This window comes from Piliocolobus tephrosceles, chromosome 8, assembly GCF_002776525.5.
Source record: "Piliocolobus tephrosceles isolate RC106 chromosome 8, ASM277652v3, whole genome shotgun sequence".
NCBI lineage: Eukaryota > Metazoa > Chordata > Mammalia > Primates > Cercopithecidae > Piliocolobus > Piliocolobus tephrosceles.
This window is the reverse complement of record NC_045441.1, coordinates 44211507-44229797: the sequence shown is the minus strand read 5'-3', so window position 1 is coordinate 44229797 and position 18291 is coordinate 44211507. Positions and strand designations below refer to the sequence as shown.

The window sequence follows — 18291 nt, the reverse complement described above, 5'->3', positions numbered from 1 at the left end:
TTAGCCATGTGTGGCGGTTGGCGCCTGTAATCCCAGCTACTCGGGGGGCTGAGGCAGGAGAATCACTTTAACCTGGTAGGCAGATGTTGCAGTCAGCCGAGATCACACCACTGCACTCCAGCCTGGGCGAAAGAGCGAAACTCTGTCACAAAAAAAAAAAAAAAAAAAAAAAAAAAATTCTGGGTGCAGTGGCTCATACCTGTAATTCCAGCACATTAGGAGGCTGAGGCGGGCAGATCACCTGAAGTCAGGAGTTCAAGACCAGCCTGGACAACATGGCGAAACCCCTTCTCTACTAAAAAAATAGAAAAATTAGCCAGGCGTGGTGGCACGTGCCTGTAGTCCCAGCTACCTGGGAGGCTGAGGCAGGAGAATCACTTGAAGCTGGGAGGCGGAGGTTGCAGTGAGCTGAGATCACACCACTACACTCCAGCCTGGGCAACAGAGCAAGACTCCGTCTCAAAAAAAAAAAGAAAAGGAAAAAAAACAAAGAACTGTAAAACTTGATTTAAAATTGGAGGAGAGTTTGCCTTCCTGCCCCATCTCTGTCACTCCCTGCAGCCTCCATCGAACACCATGGCTCCTAGGAAGGGCAGCAGTTGGGTGGCCAAGACCAACTCCTTAGGGAGGTGGAAGCTCGCCTCCTTTCTTAAAGACTTCGACCGTGAAGTGGAAATACGAATCAAGTCAATTGAGTCAGAAAGGCAGAACCTCTTCAAGGAGGTGGAAAAACTCTACAGCATCCAGATCCTGCGGTTCCCCAAGGCACTGTGCAAAGATGAATGGCTCGACTACTTCTCCCTTGGAAGAAACAAACAGGGCTTGGAAGAGGCAGCAATATCTGACCTGGATATCACTGAAATAAACAAACTAACTGCAGAAGCTATGCAAACAACCCTGAAACTGCTGAAACACAAAAGGTGATACAAGTAGAAGAAATGATAGTGGAAAAGGAAGAAGAAGAAAATAAACATAAGAATCTTCAAACTGCAAGAGTCAAAAGGTGTCTTCCATTCAAGAAGAGAACTCAGTCTGTACAAGGAAAAGGCAGAAGGGAAAGGTCAAGCTGTGCCATCACTGTTACCACAGCTTTGGGCTGATTGAATGTGTCCATAGTAAAACCAACTCCAAGCCTGATACCCAGGTTTGACTCGAGGGTCTTCATGATCCCTGGCCTGTGCACTTCTGCCACAGGAGAGCGGATTTACGATAAAAGCTGCTCAGGTGCAGTGACTCACACCTGTAATCCCAGCACTTTGGGAGGCTGAGATGGGTGAATTACCTGAGGTCAGGAGTTTCAGACCAGCCTGACCAACATGGTGAAACCCCGTCTATACTAAAAATACAAAAATTAGCTGGGCATGGTGGTGGGTGCCAGTAATCCCAGCTACTTGGGAGGGAGGCTGAGGCAGGAGAATCGCTTGAACCCGGGAGGCGGAGGTTGCAGTGAGCCAAGATCGCGCCATTGAACTCTAGCCTGGGTGACGGAGTAAGACTCCGCCTCAAAAAACAAAAAACTTCAAAAACACCAGCAACAAAACCAAAAGAAACAATTAATAGCAGGAAGATACAACCTGGAGATTGGAAAAAATATTTTCAACTTATACATCTGATAAGCGGCTAATGTCCCAAATATATAATATTTTTGCTATTACTCTAACAACTCAATAGCAAGAAAACAAATAACACAAGGGAAAATGGGCAAAGGATCTGAACAGGCTCTTCTCAAAAGAAGAAATACAAGTGGCCAAAAGAAACATGAAAAAGAAAAAAAAGCATCTCTAATCATCAGGAAAATGCGAATTAAACATGTGATAAAGTGTCATCTCATGTCTGTTAGAATGACTATTATCAAAAAGACAAACCATCACCTGTACTGGCAAGCATATGGAGAGAATTCTTTTTTAAAAAAATTTTTATTCTAGGTTCAGGGGTATATGTGCAAATTTGTTATGTAGGTAAATTGCACGTCATGGGGGTTTGGTGTACAGATTATTTCATCACACAGATAGTAAGCATAGTACTGGCCAGACACAGTGGCTCGAGTCTGTAATCCCAGCACTTTGGCAGGCTGAGGCGAGTGGATCATCTGAGGTCAGGAGTTCAAGACTAGCCCGACCAACATGGTGAAACTCCATCTCTACTAAAAAATAACAAAAATTTGCAGGCTTTGGTGGCGCGCTCCTGTAATCCCAGCTAGTTGAGAGGCTGAAGCAGGAAATCACTTGAACCCAGGAGGCGGAGGTTGCAGTGAGCCGAGATCGCGCCATTGCACTCCAGCCTCGGCAACAGAACAAGACTCCATCTCAAAAAAAAAAAAAAAAAAAGTACTTGCTTTTTTCAGCAGCACATATACTAACAAAAAAAAAAAAAAAAAAAAAAAGAAAGAAAAGAAAAAAAGAAAAAAGAAAAAAGTAAGCATAGTAGCTTTTCTGTCCTCACTCTCTTCCCACCCTCCACCCTCAAGGAGGCCCCAGCGTCTGTTGTTCCCTCTTTGTGTCCATGAGTTCTCAATATTTATCTCCTACTTACAAATGAGAGTGTGTGGTATTTGGTTTTCTGTTCCTGCATTACATCGCTTAGGATAATGGCTTCAGCTCCATTCATGTTTCTGCAAAGGACACGATCTTGTTCTTTTTTTTTTAAGGCTGTGCAGTATTCCATAGTGTATATGTACATTTTTTCTATCCAGTCTACCACTGATGGGCATTTAGATTGATTCTGTGTCTTTGTTATTGTGAATAGTGCTGCGATGAACATACACGTGCCTGTGTCTTTATGATAGAACAATATATATTCCTTTGGGTATAAACCTGGTCATGGGATTGCTGGGTCAAATGGTAGTTCTGTTTTAACTTCTTTAAGAAATTGTCAGCCTGGGCTCGGTGGCTCACGCCTGTAATCCCAGCACTTTGGGAGGCTAAGGAGGGCAGATCACCTGAGGTCAGGAGTTCGAAACCATTCCTGGTCAACATGGTGAAACTCCGTCTCTACTAAAAATACAAAAATTAGCTTGGCGTGGTGGTGGATGTCTGTAATCCCAGCTACTCGAGAGGCTGAGGCCAGAGAATCACTTGAACCCAGGAGGTGGAGGTTGCAGTGAGCCGAGATCACACTGCTGCACTCCAGCCTGGGTGAGGAGCGAAACTCTGTCTCAAAAAAAAAAAAAAAAAAGAAAAAAGAAAAAGAAAAAAATAAATTATCAAACTACTTTTCACAATGGCTGAACTAATTTATATTCCCACCAACAGTGTATATACGTTCCCAAGAGAAAAGGGAATTCTTTTTTTTTTTTTTTTTTTTGAGATGGAGTCTCGCTCTGTAGCCCAGGCTGGAGTGCAGTGGCGTGATCTTGGCTCACTGCGGGCTCTGCCTCCTGGGATCATGCCATTCTCCTGCCTCAGCCTCCCGAGTAGCTGGGACTACAGGTGCCCGCCACCCTGCCCAGCTTACTTTTTGCATTTTTAGTAGAGATGGGGTTTCACCATGTTAGCCAGGATGGTCTTGATCTCCTGACCTCATAATCTGCCCACCTCGGCCTCCCAAAGTGCTGGGATTACAGGCATGAGCCACCGTGCCCGGCTGAGAAAAGGGAATTCTTAAACATCATTGGTGGAAATTTAAGTTGGTACAGCCATTTTGGGAAACAATATGAGGGTTCCTCAAAATCTAAAAATAGTATTACCGTATGATCCAGCAGTACCACTTCTGGGTATGTACCCTAGTGGAATGAAATTGATCTGTCAAAAGACATCTGCACTCACATTTTTATTTCATTCTTTCAAAATATATTAAGACTTACTTTGTGGCCTAACATATAATCTATCCTGAAGAATGTCTTGTGTTTGTTTGAGAAAAATGTGTATTACTTTCCTGTTGGATGAAATATTCCACATATGTCCATTAGGCCTATTTGGTCCAAACTGTAGTTTAAATCTGACATTTTCTTACTGATATTCTGTCTGGATAATCTGCCCATTGCTGAAAGTAGGGTATGTAAGTCCCTTACTATTATTGTAATACAGTCTATCTCCCCCTCAGGTCTACTAATATTCGCCTTATATATTTAAAAGCTGTGGTATTGGGTGCATATGTATTTACAATTGTTATTTTTTAAATGAACTGACCTCTTCATCATGATACGATGACCTTCTTTACATCATTTTACAGTTTTTGACTTAAAGTCTATCTTCTGTGATAGGAGTATAGCTCTCCGTGCTCTCTCTTTTAGTTTCTAATTGCATGGAATATCTTTCCATGTCTTTACTGTCAGTCTGTATGTATCATTAAAACAGCTATGTGAATTTGTTGATTGGTTTTGAATATTGACTAACAGTGTCTCCTAAATATGATATATAAATGAAATTTTATAACAAAAGTATTTACAATTGTAAGGCTTTTTTGCTAGCAGAATTTACTCTTATAAAATTATTTACACTAGTGATGTTATATTACATATTCTGTTAGCACTCCACAATACCCAGAGGTAGTTTATAACTAACATAATTGTTGATAAAAACTTATAGCATATATGCATATAAAATATTATTTCACTATTTCCTGCTTATTCTTCAGGTAATAAGTTTAAAGCAAATTTGCTAACCTATAAATAATATCTGCCTATGACTTGTATGTATAGTACAACTACACTTACATGGTTATAAGAATTATAGCTATTAATCAAATTGTTCAGTTGTATGTTATTTTAAATGTGTTTTGTATTCATGTATTCATTCATGAACACTTACTGATTGTCAGGGATTGATACTGAATGTTGTTGATTCATTTTTTTTTAACTAGTGGAAAATGAAAATCACTGTGACTTCGTAAAGCTCCGAGATATGCTTCTTTGTACCAATATGGAAAATCTAAAAGAAAAAACCCACACTCAGCACTATGAATGTTATAGGTACCAAAAACTGCAGAAAATGGGCTTTACAGATGTGGGCCCAGACAACCAGCCAGTTAGGTGAGTAAAAATATTGCTAGCACAACCAAATAGATAATGTAGGAGTCCCCTACAAACACAAGGTACAATAATTTGGGTATAAGAATGATTATACTTCTCCCATCTTGAACCATCCTAAAGAAAACATCCTGAATGTTAGATGTTTTTATCATCTTTTGATGAAGATATAGTTAGTAGGAACAATATAATGCGAGATCTCATTTTTATGTTGAAATATGTGTATTCAATATATGTATATGCTGAAATGTGTATTGAAGAAGAAACCCAGTATTTTGTTGTATTTTTTGTATTTATATGAAATGTATGTATATTATATGAAAGAAAGGATAGGCCGAGCATGGTGGCTCACGCCTGTAATCCCAGCACTTTGGGAGGCGGAGGCGGGTGGATCATCTGAGGTCAGGAATTTGAGAGCAGCCTGGCCAATATGGTGAAACCCCATCTCTACTAAAAATACAAAAAGTAGCCGGGCGTGGTGGCACACGCCTGTATCCCAGCTACTTGGGAAGCTGAGGCAGGAGAATTGCTTGAACCCTGGAGGCAGAGGTTGTAGTGAGTCGAGATCACCTCACTGCACTCCAGCCTGGCCAATTGAGCAAGACTCCATCTAAAAAAAAAAAAAAAAAAAAAAAGGAATAGAAAAAAATGGAAAAATATTAGCAAAGTTTGACAAAAGACATCAAGAAGAGTTTGATGGAGGAACCAGCTGAAAAGCAGTAGTGCAGTGTCCTGGAAGTTAAATGAGAAAAGTTTGAGAGCAGGTGTATTGCTCTAACTTGAAGAAGAACAGAGCCGGGTGTGGTGGCTCCCACTTGTAATTCCCGCGTCCCGCACTTTGGAAAACCGAGACAGGCGGATTACCTGACGCCAGGAGTTTAAGATCAGCCTGACCAACACGGTAAATCCCCGTCCCTACTAAAAATACAAAAAAAATTAGCCAAATGTGTTGGTGGGTACTCGTAATCCCAGCTACTTGGGAGCCTGAGGCAGGAGAATCGCTTGAACCTGGGCAGCGGAGGTTGCAGTGAGCTGAGAGCGTGCCACTGCACTCCAGCCTGGGCGATAAAGCAAGACTGTCTCAAAGAAAAAAAAAAAAAAAGTAAGAAGAATAGGAGTTGTGCTGCAAAAGTATGGCACTGTAGTGTATATAATCCAGTTATATCATTCATTGTTCTTTGTAGACACCCAAAATTTAACTATCTTAAATGAATGATAATGATATTTTGAAAGACTTTTTGTTTTGTTTTAGAGGATTTTTGAAAATCGTCTCATACATTAGAGGTTTCCCTGAATTTTATTGTCAAAAGACGTGAAGAAGTATGATATGCTGGAAAGTGGTGGGGATAAGAATTCACTCATACAAGTGAAAAATTCTAGTATTCTTTACATATACTCTCTATATACTCTGATCTTAAGTATTGTGCTTTGGTTTTTACATCTTATGATATGGAAATTTCCATTTTGTGTTGCTAAACGTGAGAGAATGTTGGTAAATTTCCTTATATAGGATGTAACATACAATACATATTTTTTACATGTTTATACTAGCATTTTTTATTTTTTATTTTTTATGATGGAGTCTTACTCTGTCTCCCAAGCTGGAGTGCAGTGGTGCGATTTTGATTCACTGCAACCTCCGCCTCCTGGGTTCAAGCGATTCTCCTACCTCATTTTAATATAAGACTAAGAAAACATTTCTCTTTAGTTTTCAAGAAATCTTTGAAGCCAAAAGACAAGAGTTCTACGATCAATGTCAGAGGGAAGAAGAAGAGTTGAAACAGAGATTTATGCAGCGAGTCAAGGAGAAAGAAGCAACATTTAAAGAAGCTGAAAAAGAGGTCAGTACTGACATTTGATATAATTTGCATTAATTTTTAGATGCCCTATTAATTTGGGGGTTTTAATCTCAAGAGCTTAGTTGATGTTTTTGGAGGATACTTGCTATTTTTCAAAAAGTAGCTTTTTACCATGTAGATTTGAATATAACCTTTATGAAATTATAGTCTGTAGTTTATTTTTCTAGAGAATTTAGATAATTTTCCATTTAAATAACCCTTAAGATAATTTTATAAAAATTATTTATTTTGTTTATAATTTAAATTTTCATGCATAAAGTTTCATTTGTGACAAACCCAAGCTATTTACTCTGAGAAGAGTCTTATACTGTCTAATGCTATTAATACACTAGAAACTTGTCTTTACTTTTATAAATAAGCAAAAATTGACTAGTGCTGGCCTTGATTAATGAGAAAGTTTTAATTATTTGCCACAAATACGTTTTTGGTGAAGACATATTTTTGAAACCATAATTTCTTTCTCTCAAGTGTAGGTGGCTTTAGTTTAAGAACATTTAGTTTAATTAGGTAAATTGGAACATAAACTTCCTTTTTCATAAGAGCAAAATGGTAATCAGGTGCTATAGGCCAGATGCTTCACTCAAAGACAGTTGAATTGTAAGTAATAAAAATTCTGCCGGGTGCAGTGGCTCACACCTATAATCCCAGCACTTTGAGAGACAAAGGTGGGCGCATCCCGTAAGGTCAGCAGTTCGAGACCAGCCTGGCCAATGCAGTGAAACCCTGTCTCAACTAAAAATATAAAAATTAGCCAGGCATGGTGGTGCATGCCTGTAATTCCAGCTACTCAGGAGGCTGAGGCAGGAGAATCGCTTGAACCCAGTAGGCGGAGGTTGCAGTGAGCTGAGATCACGCTGCTGCACTCCAGCCTGGGCGACAGAGTGAGACTCCGTCTCAAACAAAACAAAACAAAACAAAACAAAACAAAACAAAACAAAAAAACCATTAGCTTAGGCATAAAGGAAAAAGTTTGGATGTATACAAGGGTATGTCATGGCATCCAAGGACAAGAGACATAGCTGGATCTCATGAAGACTTAAACTGAAACTAGGAAGTGACCAGAAACCAAAAGCAACCATTTAAATTTTCTCTTTCTCTCCCACTTCACTGCCCTTAGTTATGAACCTTATTCCTGTACGTCTGCTTCTTTTTTCTTTCTTTCTGGAGATAAGTTTCTTTTCCATATTTCAACTATGTGTTCTCTTAGGGTTGATTACATATCTTGATTATTGTCAATTAATGCTGCAATAAACATGAAAGTGTAGATATCTCTTTGATATACTGATTTCCTTTCCTTTGAGTATGTAACTATTAGTGGGGTGGCTGAACCATATGGTTATTCTATTTTCAATTGTTTAATGAATACCCATATTTTTCATAATAGTTGTACTGATTTACTTTTTTATCAGCGTTTTATAAAATTCTTGTAAACACTTATCTTTCTTTCTATAAAATCATTCTTGTAAACACTTATCTTTCTGTTTATCTAACAGATATGAAGTGCCATCTAATTGTGGTTTAAATTGGCATTTCTCTGATGATTAATGAGGTTGAGTATTTTTTCGTATCCCTATTTGCCTTTTATGTCTTCCTTTAAAAAATGTTCAGGTTCAGCCAAGTGCAGTGGCTCATGCCTGTAATCCCAGCGCTTTGGGAGGCTGAGGTGAGCGGATCACCTGAGGTCGGGAGTATCAGACCAGCCTGACCAACATGGTGAAACCCCGTCTCTATTAAAAATACAAAAATTAGCCAGATGTGGTGGCATACGCCTGTAGTCCCAGTTAATCGGGAGGCTGAGGCAGGAGAATCACTTGAACCCAGGAGATGGACATTACAGTGAGCCCAGATCATGTCACTGCACTCTAGCCTGGGCAACAGAGTGAGACTCCATCTCAAAAAAAAAAAAAAAAAAAATTCAGGTTCATTGCCCATTTTTGGAATGAGGTTGTTTTCATACTATTGAATTGTTTGAGTTATTGTATATTTGGGGCTATTGTATATTTGGGGGCTATTGTATATCTGATAACCCCTTATCAGATGTACAGTTTGCAAATATTTTCTCACATTTCATAGTTTGAGTCTTTACTCTGTCGATTGTTTTTTTGGCTGTGCAGGAGCTTTTTAGTTTGATATAATTTTATTTGTCCATTTTTGCCTATGTTGTCTATGATTTGGAGTTTGTATCCCAAAACTCATTATTCAGACCCAAGTTAAGGAACTTATCCCTAATTTTTAAAAGTAGTTGTACAGCTTTAGATCTTACAGCAGTTAAGTCTTTCATCCATTTTGAATTGAGATTTGCATATGGTTTGAGATAAGATCTAATTTTGTTTTTCTGCATGTGGTCACATTTATTGATTTGTGTATTTGAATCATCCTTGCATTCTAAGAATAAATTCCACTTGGCCATCTGGTATTTAATGTGTGATCTAATTCAGTTTGTTAGTATTTTGTTGAGGATTTGCTAGTTGGCTCATCACAAATATTGGCCTATAATTTTTTTTTTTTTTTCATAGTGTCCTCTTCTGACTCTAGTATCAGAGTAATAATGTCTTCTTCAAATGCATTTAGAAGTGTATTCTCCTGGCCAGGCGAGGTGGCTCATGCCTGTAATCCCAGCACTTTGGGAGGCCGAGGCAGGCAGATCACCTCAGGTCAGGAGTTCAAGACCAGCCTGGACAACGTGGTGAAACCCTGTCTCTACTGAAAATACAAAAATTAGCCGGGCGTGGTGGTGCACGCCTGTAATCCTAGCTACTCAGGAGGCTGAGGCGGGAGAATTGCTTGAACCTAGGAGGTGAAGGTTGTAGTGAGCCAAGATCACACCACTGCACTGCACTCCAGCCTTGGAGACAGAGCGAGACTCTGTCTCAAAAAAAAAAAGAAGCATACTCTCCTCTTCGATTCTTTTGGGAAGACTTTTTTGTATTATTTCCATTTTATTTATCTATTTAAGACAAGATCTCGCTGTGTCACCAAGGCTGGAGTGAAATGGCGCGACCTCAGCTCATTGCAACTTCCACCTCTTAGGCTCAAGTGATCCTCCCACCTCAGCTTCTCGAATAGCTAGGACTGCAGGTATGTAGCACCATGCCTGGCTATTTTTTTGTACTTTTAGTAGAGATGGGGTCACACTATGTTGCCCAGGCTGGTCTCGAACTCCTGAGCTCAAGTGATCTGCCCGCCTCAGCCTCCTGAACTGCTGGGATTACAGGCATGAGCCACTGCACCTGGCCTATTATTTCCATTTTAAATGTTCTGTAGCTTTCCCCAGTAAAGTCACCTAGTACTGCCTTTTCTTTGGTAGCATTTTTTGTTACTGATTAAATCTCCTTACCTATTAGTAGTCTTTTCAGATTTTCAGTTTCTTCATGATCCAATCTTTGTAGATTGTGTGGTTATAGGAATTTATTCCTATAACCAAGGTTATCCAATTTCTTTTTTAGGTTATCAAATTTTGTTGGCTTATAATTTTTCATGGTAGTCTCATGATCATTTGTGTTTCTTTGGTATCAGTGGTAATGTGTCACCTTTCATTTCTGATTTATTTGTTTGAGTTTTTTCTCTTTTTTTCTTAGTGTTTCTAAGGGTTGTTCATTTATTTATCTTTTAAAAAAACAGACTTAGTTCATTGATTTTTTTCTATTGTTTCTCTAGTCTATATCTTATTTATTTCTGCTGTGATCTTTACTGTTTTCTTGCTTTTACTGACTTTGCATTTGGTTTGTTTTTCTTTTTCTCTTGAGGTGTGAAATTACATTATTTGATCTATTTCTTTTTTCTTAATATAGGCATTTATTGCAATAAACTTCACTCTTAAACTGCTTTTGCTGTATCCCATAACTGTTGATATGTTGCTTTTTATCTTTATTTGTGTCAAGATATGTATATTTTTTAATTTCTAATTTCTGTGGGTACATAGTAGGTATACATATTTATGGGATACATTAGATATTTTGATACAGGCATACAATGTGTAATAATCACATCAGGGTAAATGGGATACCTATCACCTCAAGCATTTGTCCTTTGTGTTACAAGAAATCCAATGATACTCAGTTATTTTAAAAGGTACAATTAATTATTATTACATATGGTCACCCTGTTGTACTATCAAGTACTGGGTCTTATTTATTCTTTCTAACCATATTTTTATACCAATAAATGTCCTCACTTCTCCCCATCCCTACCACCCTTCCCAGCCTCTGGTAATCATTATTTCATTCTCTATCTCCATGAATTTAATTTTATTTTTTGAGATGAAGTCTTGCTGTGTCACCCAGGCTGGTGTGCGGCTGTGGGATCTCAGCTCACTGCAACATCTGCCTCCCGGGTTCAAGTGATTCTCCTGCCTCAACTTCCCAAGTGGTTGGGATCACAGGCATGCGCCACCACACGCAGCTAAGTTTTGTATTTTTAGTAGAGATGGAGTTTTACAATGTTAGCCAGGCTGGTATCGAAATCCTGACCTCAGGTAATCCATCTGCCTCAGCCTCCTGAAATGCTGGGATGACAGGCGTGAGCTACTGCACCCGAATGAGTTCAATTATTTTAATTTTTAGCTCCCACAAGTAAGTGAGAACATGTGAAGTTTATTGTTCTGTGCCTGGCTGATTTCTCTTAACGTAAGGTCCTCCAGTTCCATCCATGTTGTTGCAAGTGACAGGATCTCATTCTTTTGATGACTGAATGGTAGTCCACTGTGTATATGTGACATTTGTTTCATCCACTCATTTGTTGGTGGACAGTCAGGTTGCTTCCACATTTTGGCTATTATGAATACTGCTTCAATAATAAAATCTTTCTGTTACTGATTTCTAATATTATACTATTGTGATAAAATATACATAATATGATTTCAAACTTTTAAAATTTGTTAAGAGTCATTTTGTGGCCCGATATATGATCTATGTTGGAGAATGTTCCTGTGCCCTTGAGAAGAATGTATTCTTCTACTGTTTGGCAAAATAATCTATCTATGCCTCTTCGGTCTATTGGGTCTATAGTTATTCACATCTACTGTTTCCCTACTTACTTTCTGTTTGGATGGATTATCTGGTGCTAAAAGTGGGATACAGTAGTCCCCTACTGTTCTTATATTGCTGTAAGTTTCTTCCTTCATTTCTGTTAATATTTGCTTTATATATTAGGTGCTCCAATGTTGTCATGTATTTGACGATTGTTATACCTCTTTATAAATTGATCTATAATTATATAGTGATCTTGTCTCTTATGACAAAATTTAACCAAAAGTCTAATTGTCTGCAATGAGTATACCTGCCCTGTCCTCTTTTGCCTATAATTTGGGTGGAATATATTTTTCTTTTTCCTTGTTTTTTTTTTTTTGATTGAGACAGAGTCTCGCTCTATCACCTAGGCTGGAGTACAGTGGCGCGATCTCGGCTCACTGCAACCTCCACCTCCTGGACTCAAGAGATTCTACTGCCTCAGCCTACTGAGTAGCTGGGATTAAATGTGCCCACTACCATGCATGGCTAATTTAAAAAAAAAATTTTTTTTTAATTTTTAGTAGAGATGAAGTTTCACTGTGTTGGCCAGACTGGTCTTGAACTCCTGACTCAAGAGATTCTCCTGCCTCAGCCTCCTGAGTAGCTGGGATTAAATGTGCCCACCACCATGCATGGCTAATTTTTTTTTTTTTTGTATTTTTAGTAGAGATGAGGTTTCACTGTGTTGGCCAGACTGGTCTTGAACTCCTGACCTCAAGTGATCCATTTGCCTTGGCCTCCCAAAGTGCTGGGATTATAGGCAGGAGCCACCACACCCAGCCATCTTTTTCTATTCGTTCACTTTTAGTCTAAGTGTGTCCTTAAGGCAAAAGTGAGTCTCTTATAAGCCACATATTATTGAGAATTGTTTTTTTATTCATTCTGCTACTTTGTGTCTTGTGATTAGTGGGTTTAATCTATTTACTTTTAAAGTAATTTTTATAGGTAAGGACTTACTATTATCATTTTATAATTGTTTTCTGACTGTTTTGTGGTTCCTTTGTTTCTCTCTTTCTGTCTTCCTTTGTGATTTGTTGGTGTTTTTGTAGTGGTAGGCTTTGACTTTTTTTTTTTTTTGAGATGGAGTTTTGCTTTTATTGCCCAGACTGGCGTGCAATGGTGCAATCTCGGCTCACTGCAGCCTCCACTTCCCTGGTTCAAGCAGTTCTCCTGCTTCAGCCTCCCAAAGAGCTGAGATTACAGGCATGCGCTGCCATGGCTGGCTAATTTTTTTTTAATTTTTGAGATCGAGTCTTGTTCTATTGCCCAGGCTGGAGTGCAGTGGCGAAGTCTCAGCTCCCTGCAACCTCCACCTCCCCAGTTCAAGGTATTCTCCTGCCTCAGCCTCCGGAATAGTTGGGATTATAGGCACCCAACATCATTCCTGGCTACTTTTTGTATTTTTAGTAGAGACGGGATTTCACCATGTTGGCCAGGCTAGTCTTCAACTTCTGACCTCAGGTGATCCACTGCCCCAGCCTCCCAAAGTACTGGGATTACAGGCATGAGCCTCTGGTCCTGGCCTCTAATTTTTTCTTTATATTTTGTGTATCAATTACAAAAGTATGGAATTTTGGAATTGTGGCCACCATTATATAAAAACTGTGGGAGGTAATTGTTTTGGGGTGAGTTTCTACACCAGGCCCCAACAGATCAGGCCAAACCAGTGTGAAGTCAAGTTTTTATTTTATTATTATTATTATTTGGTGTTAAACAGCCTTAATCTTGGTCATCGCGGCTTCTTGGCACAGTAATAAATACTGCACACGATCAACATGTTCTGTTCTGGGGACGGGGGCAAGGGCAGGGGGAATCACCTTCTTAGAAAGTACAACCCAAGTTGGAAGGGCAGGAAGGGGTGGGGAGAAAACCCTCCTGGTGTCTGTGGCAAAGTGCAGGAGCCCCCACCCCCAAACTAACCTGAGTCCAGCCCCTCTGGGTAAAAAAGGGGTGCATGAACTCCCCCTATTCCACAGGTACTTTCTGTGGCCCAAGGCCCGCACCACACTCCAGCTTGCAGCCCTGGCAGGAGCTATGTTGCCTTAAGTGAAAAGCTTTGAAGGTCACACACTCCAGGTTGTGTACAAGGGCTCAGAGAAGGCAGACTGCCCCTGCGGCCCCCCAGCTGCCCCCGGCACCAGGAGGGGAGCTGCAGGGGTAGGGGATATTAAAAGAGGAGCAGGCCTCATTCCGTCCTAAACTGGAAAGGATGAAATGGCTTTACCCGGGAGGAGATAACCATCCTATGCTATCCCCACATACTGTCCGTGTCCTCAGAGGGTACTGTGTGTCCTGGGATCTTCTCCGGGGTCCCCCACCTACCTGTGGTAGCTGTGTGAGGGACCTGGGGGTCAGGGGCAGAGCTGGGGAGTCCCCTTTCAGCCAGGCTGTCCAGGCTGTCTGGGGCAGAAGCAGTGGTGGAGCGGCCTGGGCAGAGCCAGAATCCAAGCCGGGTGAGGCGGGGTCAGGACCCCCGTGGGGCTGGGAGTCTAGGTAGAGGCAGCTATGGTGCCAGTCCGGGGCGGTCCAGGGGGAGAAGCCTCAGCCCTGGGGGCTTCTCCGTGGGAGTCGCCGCTGCATGATCTTCTGGGTACCTCACGGATCTTCAACTGCAGGTGAAACGGATGCTGGTGGTGGGTGCAGGGCCACCAGGAGCCGCTGCCTAGGTCCCAGAGGCTGGTGCTGGGGCAGGTGTAGCCTGAAGCTGCTGGGGCCGCGTGGGCAGGATGTTCTGCACACAAACCTTGGAGGGGAAGATGTATGCATAGCGGGCCTGGAGGGTGGCTGTGGCCTGGGGGACGGGAAGAAGCTGTGATCCTGGGAGAGCTGCATGACCAGGGCCCGCACTGGTCCAGCACCCGCAGTGAGGAGGACCACACCTTCTCGGACTCCGGCTCCCTGAGCCAGTCCTTGGTTTCTCTACCTGTACGGTTTCTCTACCCAGGGGACTGGGTTCCGTAGGGGGCCCTTTCTGCTGCCCTGCTCATACTCCTGGGCCTTGAACGTTCCTGGGCCCAGTGAGAAGGAGGTGGCTGCCAAAGTTGAGGAGGAAGCATCTGAGTACGTGGAGGAGGAGGACGGGGTGGGACCATAGCCTTTGCCAAGGATGCAGGTGAATCGGGGGACCCTGGGGGCTCAGGCTCCAGCAAGGGGTGGCAGGGGATAAAGGAAGAACAGATGACAGGTGCAAACACCTTCCCACCAAAGCCCTTGTTGCTCTCTGGGTCCTCCCCAGAGCTGTATGCACTATCACTGTCGGTCACCTGCTCCTTGTACTTGAGATCAATGTCAGTGGTGCTGAAGCCATTGTAAGCAATGACATCATCACCCCTTCCTCCTCACGGATGACCATGTGCTCCTCGTCACTTGCTGTGTCCTCACTGGCCACATGCTGGGAATGAGAAGCTCAGGTGGGCAGCAGCGGGGCTGCCCACTGGCCACCAAGGCACCTCCCTCACCAGGGGCTGCCAAGGGGCCTGGAGCTCCATACTGGGTATAAGGCTTTGGGCCAGAGTCCGATGCAGCGCCAGACACCACCTGCATCAGTTCCTGTAGTGCCTGAGGGTCACTTCCCCGCCATCCAGGCTGCATACCCCACTGTGGGAGAAGGCTTGAGGCCTAGCTGAGCCAGGTTCCCTGTGTGCAGCCGTTCTGCCCCACAGAAGCTGCTCCTTGGTATCCCAGCTCAGGAATGTCTGGGATACAACCACCAGAGGACACCCCAGGGGCAGTGGCAGTGCCCGTCTCTGACATGCTCTGCTCCTGCAAGCCCTTGTACCCTCCTGCTAGCCCCTGGCTTGTGGGCTTGGCCTCCGAGCTGGACTTCATTCGGTCCTTGTTGCAAGTGGGCCACCTTCACCTGGGAGGCCAGGTCATGGTACTTCTGCATCTCATTGGGCCCCAGGGTGTTCCACCACTCACCCAGGATCTGGCTGATGGTCCAGTTGTCCTGGTTGGGGTGACACTGGTGGGCCCCACCAGGGCCTGGTGCCACTTGCTGAAGATCATGACTGCCACTCATGGGCCACTGGATGTGATCCTTGTCCCATTTGTTGGGGCTGCGTCCATCCTTCTCAGATGAGTCCTGTTCCTTGGGCAGGGCACTGAGGGACTGGGCCTGACACCTCTGGGTGGTAGAGGCAACTGGGTGTCAGAAGACATGACAGAGAGGAAAGCATCATCATGGTCAGTCTCTGTCTCACTGTCTAGCAGGGGCTCCCCTGAGGGGCCCAGGGCTCCTCGTCTGTGGTGGGAGGTGGGCCCTTACCAGGTTCAACCACCCACAAGGTGTATGGGGGTCCAAGCCCTGGGCTTTCAGGGCAGGTGGCTCCAGGGGGCCGCCCAGGGTCAGCACTCTCTGTCCCACCTGGTGGATGCTCATGAGCAACAGCTGCCAACTCGGCAGGTTCTTTCGTCTGGTTGGAGGCCACTGAGTGGCTGGCAGGTTGTTGGGCCTCATGTGGCTGCAGGGAGGGGTCAGGAAGGGGACAGAGTACCAAGGGAACACAGCCACAGAGCGAGGTTCCACGTTCCTCTACACGAACGAGCCAAGGCCATGGGAGGCCTCTCTGGATGCAAGCATCAGGAGCCTGTGGGCTGAGTGCATGGTCTGGGCAGGGGGTTCCTGGCAGGGGCTCACACCTCCTCAGCCCCCTCCTCAGCCAAGGTGACTTGGGCCCAGAGAAGGGGGGTGGGAGGAGAGTAGGAGGCCAAGCCTCAAGTTTTTTTTTTTTTTTTGAGATGCAGTTTGGCTCCTGTCACCCAGGCTGGAGTGCAGTGGCACAATCTCAGTGGCCACCACCACACCTGGCTAATTTTTTCTATTTTTAGTAGAGATGGGGTTTTGCCATGTTGGCCAGGCTGGTCTTGACCTCCTGACCTCAGGCGATCCACCCACCTCGGCCTCTCAAAATGGGATTACAGGCATGAACCACTGCGTACAACTTCATTATGTTTTTACTTGAAAAACTCCCTTAAGCATTTCTCTTAAGGTAGACCTAGTGGTCCTGAATTCCCTCAGCTTTGTTTGTCGAGGAAACATGTTATTTCTTCTTTCTTTCCGAAGGATAGCTTTGTCAGACACAGTATTAGTTGCTGGCAGGTTTTTTCTTTCAGCACTTTGAATGTATTATTTGATTCTCTCTTGACCTGCCAAGTTTCTTCTGAGAAATCTGCTGATAGTCTAATGAAGATTCTCTTTTTTTGTTTGTTTGTTTTTGTTTTTTGTTTTTTTTTGGGATGGAGTCTCGCTCTGTTGCCCGGGCTGGAGTGCAGTGGCCGGATCTCAGCTCACTGCAAGCTCTGCCTCCCGGGTTCACACCATTCTCCCGCCTCAGCCTCCCGAGTAGCTGGGACTACAGGCGCCCGCCACTTCGCCCAGCTAGTTTTTTGTATTTTTTAGTAGAGACGGGGTTTCACCATGTTAGCCAGGATGGTCTCGATCTCCCGACCTCGTGATCCGCCCGTCTCGGCCTCCCAAAGTGCTGGGATTACAGGCTTGAGCCACCGCGCCCGGCCATGAAGATTCTCTTGTCTATGTCACGCCACTTTTCTCTTGCCACTTCAACATTTTAAAAAATCTTTGACTTTTGACTATTTGATAATATTGTGACTTTGTGAGTATCTATTTGGTTTGAACCTCTTTAGGAATCTTTAGGCTTCATGGATTTGGTTGTCTAAATCTTTCCCATGATTTAGGCAGTTTTTAGCCATTCTTTCTTTAAATAAGCTTTCTTCTCCTTTCTCTACTTTCCTTCTCAAACTCCCATAACATGACAGTGGTTTGCCTAATGGTATCTCATTGGCTTTCTTTTCTCTCTCTCTCTCTCTCTGTCTCTTTTTTGAGATGGAGTCTCTTTCTGCTGCCCAGGCTGGAGTGCATTGGTATAGTCTTGGCTCACTGCAACCTCTGCCTCCTGGGTTCAAGTGATTCTCCTGCCTCAGCCTCCCAAGTAGCTGGGACTACAGGTGTGTGCCACCACCCCCAGCTACTTTTTGTATTTTTAGTAGAAATGGCGTTTCACTATGTTGGCCAGGCTGGTCTTGAACTCCTGACCTTGTGATCTGCCTGCCTTGGCCTACCAAAGTGCTGGGGTTACAGGTGTGAGCCACCACGCCCGGTCTTCTTTTCTCTTTTTTATTCTTTTATTTTTTGTCCTCTGACTGGATAATTTCAGAAGATCTATATTCAATTTTACAGATGCTCTTTCCTGTTGAAGTTTACTATTGTGTTATATTGCCCAGTCTGGTCTTGAACTCCTGGGCTCAAGTGATCCTTCTGCCTTGGCCTCCCAAAGTGCTGAGATTACACGCATAAGCCACTGCATTCAGTCAGTCCCAGCACATTGGGAAGCTGAGGTGGGAGGATCACTTGAGCTCAGGAGTTTGAGACCAGCCTGGGCAACATAGTGAGACCTTGTCTCTCTCTCTCTCTCTCTCTCTCTCTCTCTCTCTCTCT

General features: G+C 43.1%; 1 protein-coding gene and 1 pseudogene across 1 annotated transcript in view; both read left to right on the top strand.

Moving 5' to 3' along the window:
- Positions 1-18291, top strand: part of SEPTIN14 (septin 14) — a 70059-nt gene that overhangs the window by 50324 nt on the left and 1444 nt on the right. Inside the window, exons 8-9 of the mRNA XM_023194599.3 lie at positions 4801-4969; positions 6675-6807. Of these exons, the coding sequence (XP_023050367.1) occupies positions 4801-4969; positions 6675-6807 (302 nt within the window). The remainder of the gene's footprint in view (positions 1-4800; positions 4970-6674; positions 6808-18291) is intronic.
- On the top strand, positions 577-4613 carry LOC111528009 (annotated as a pseudogene).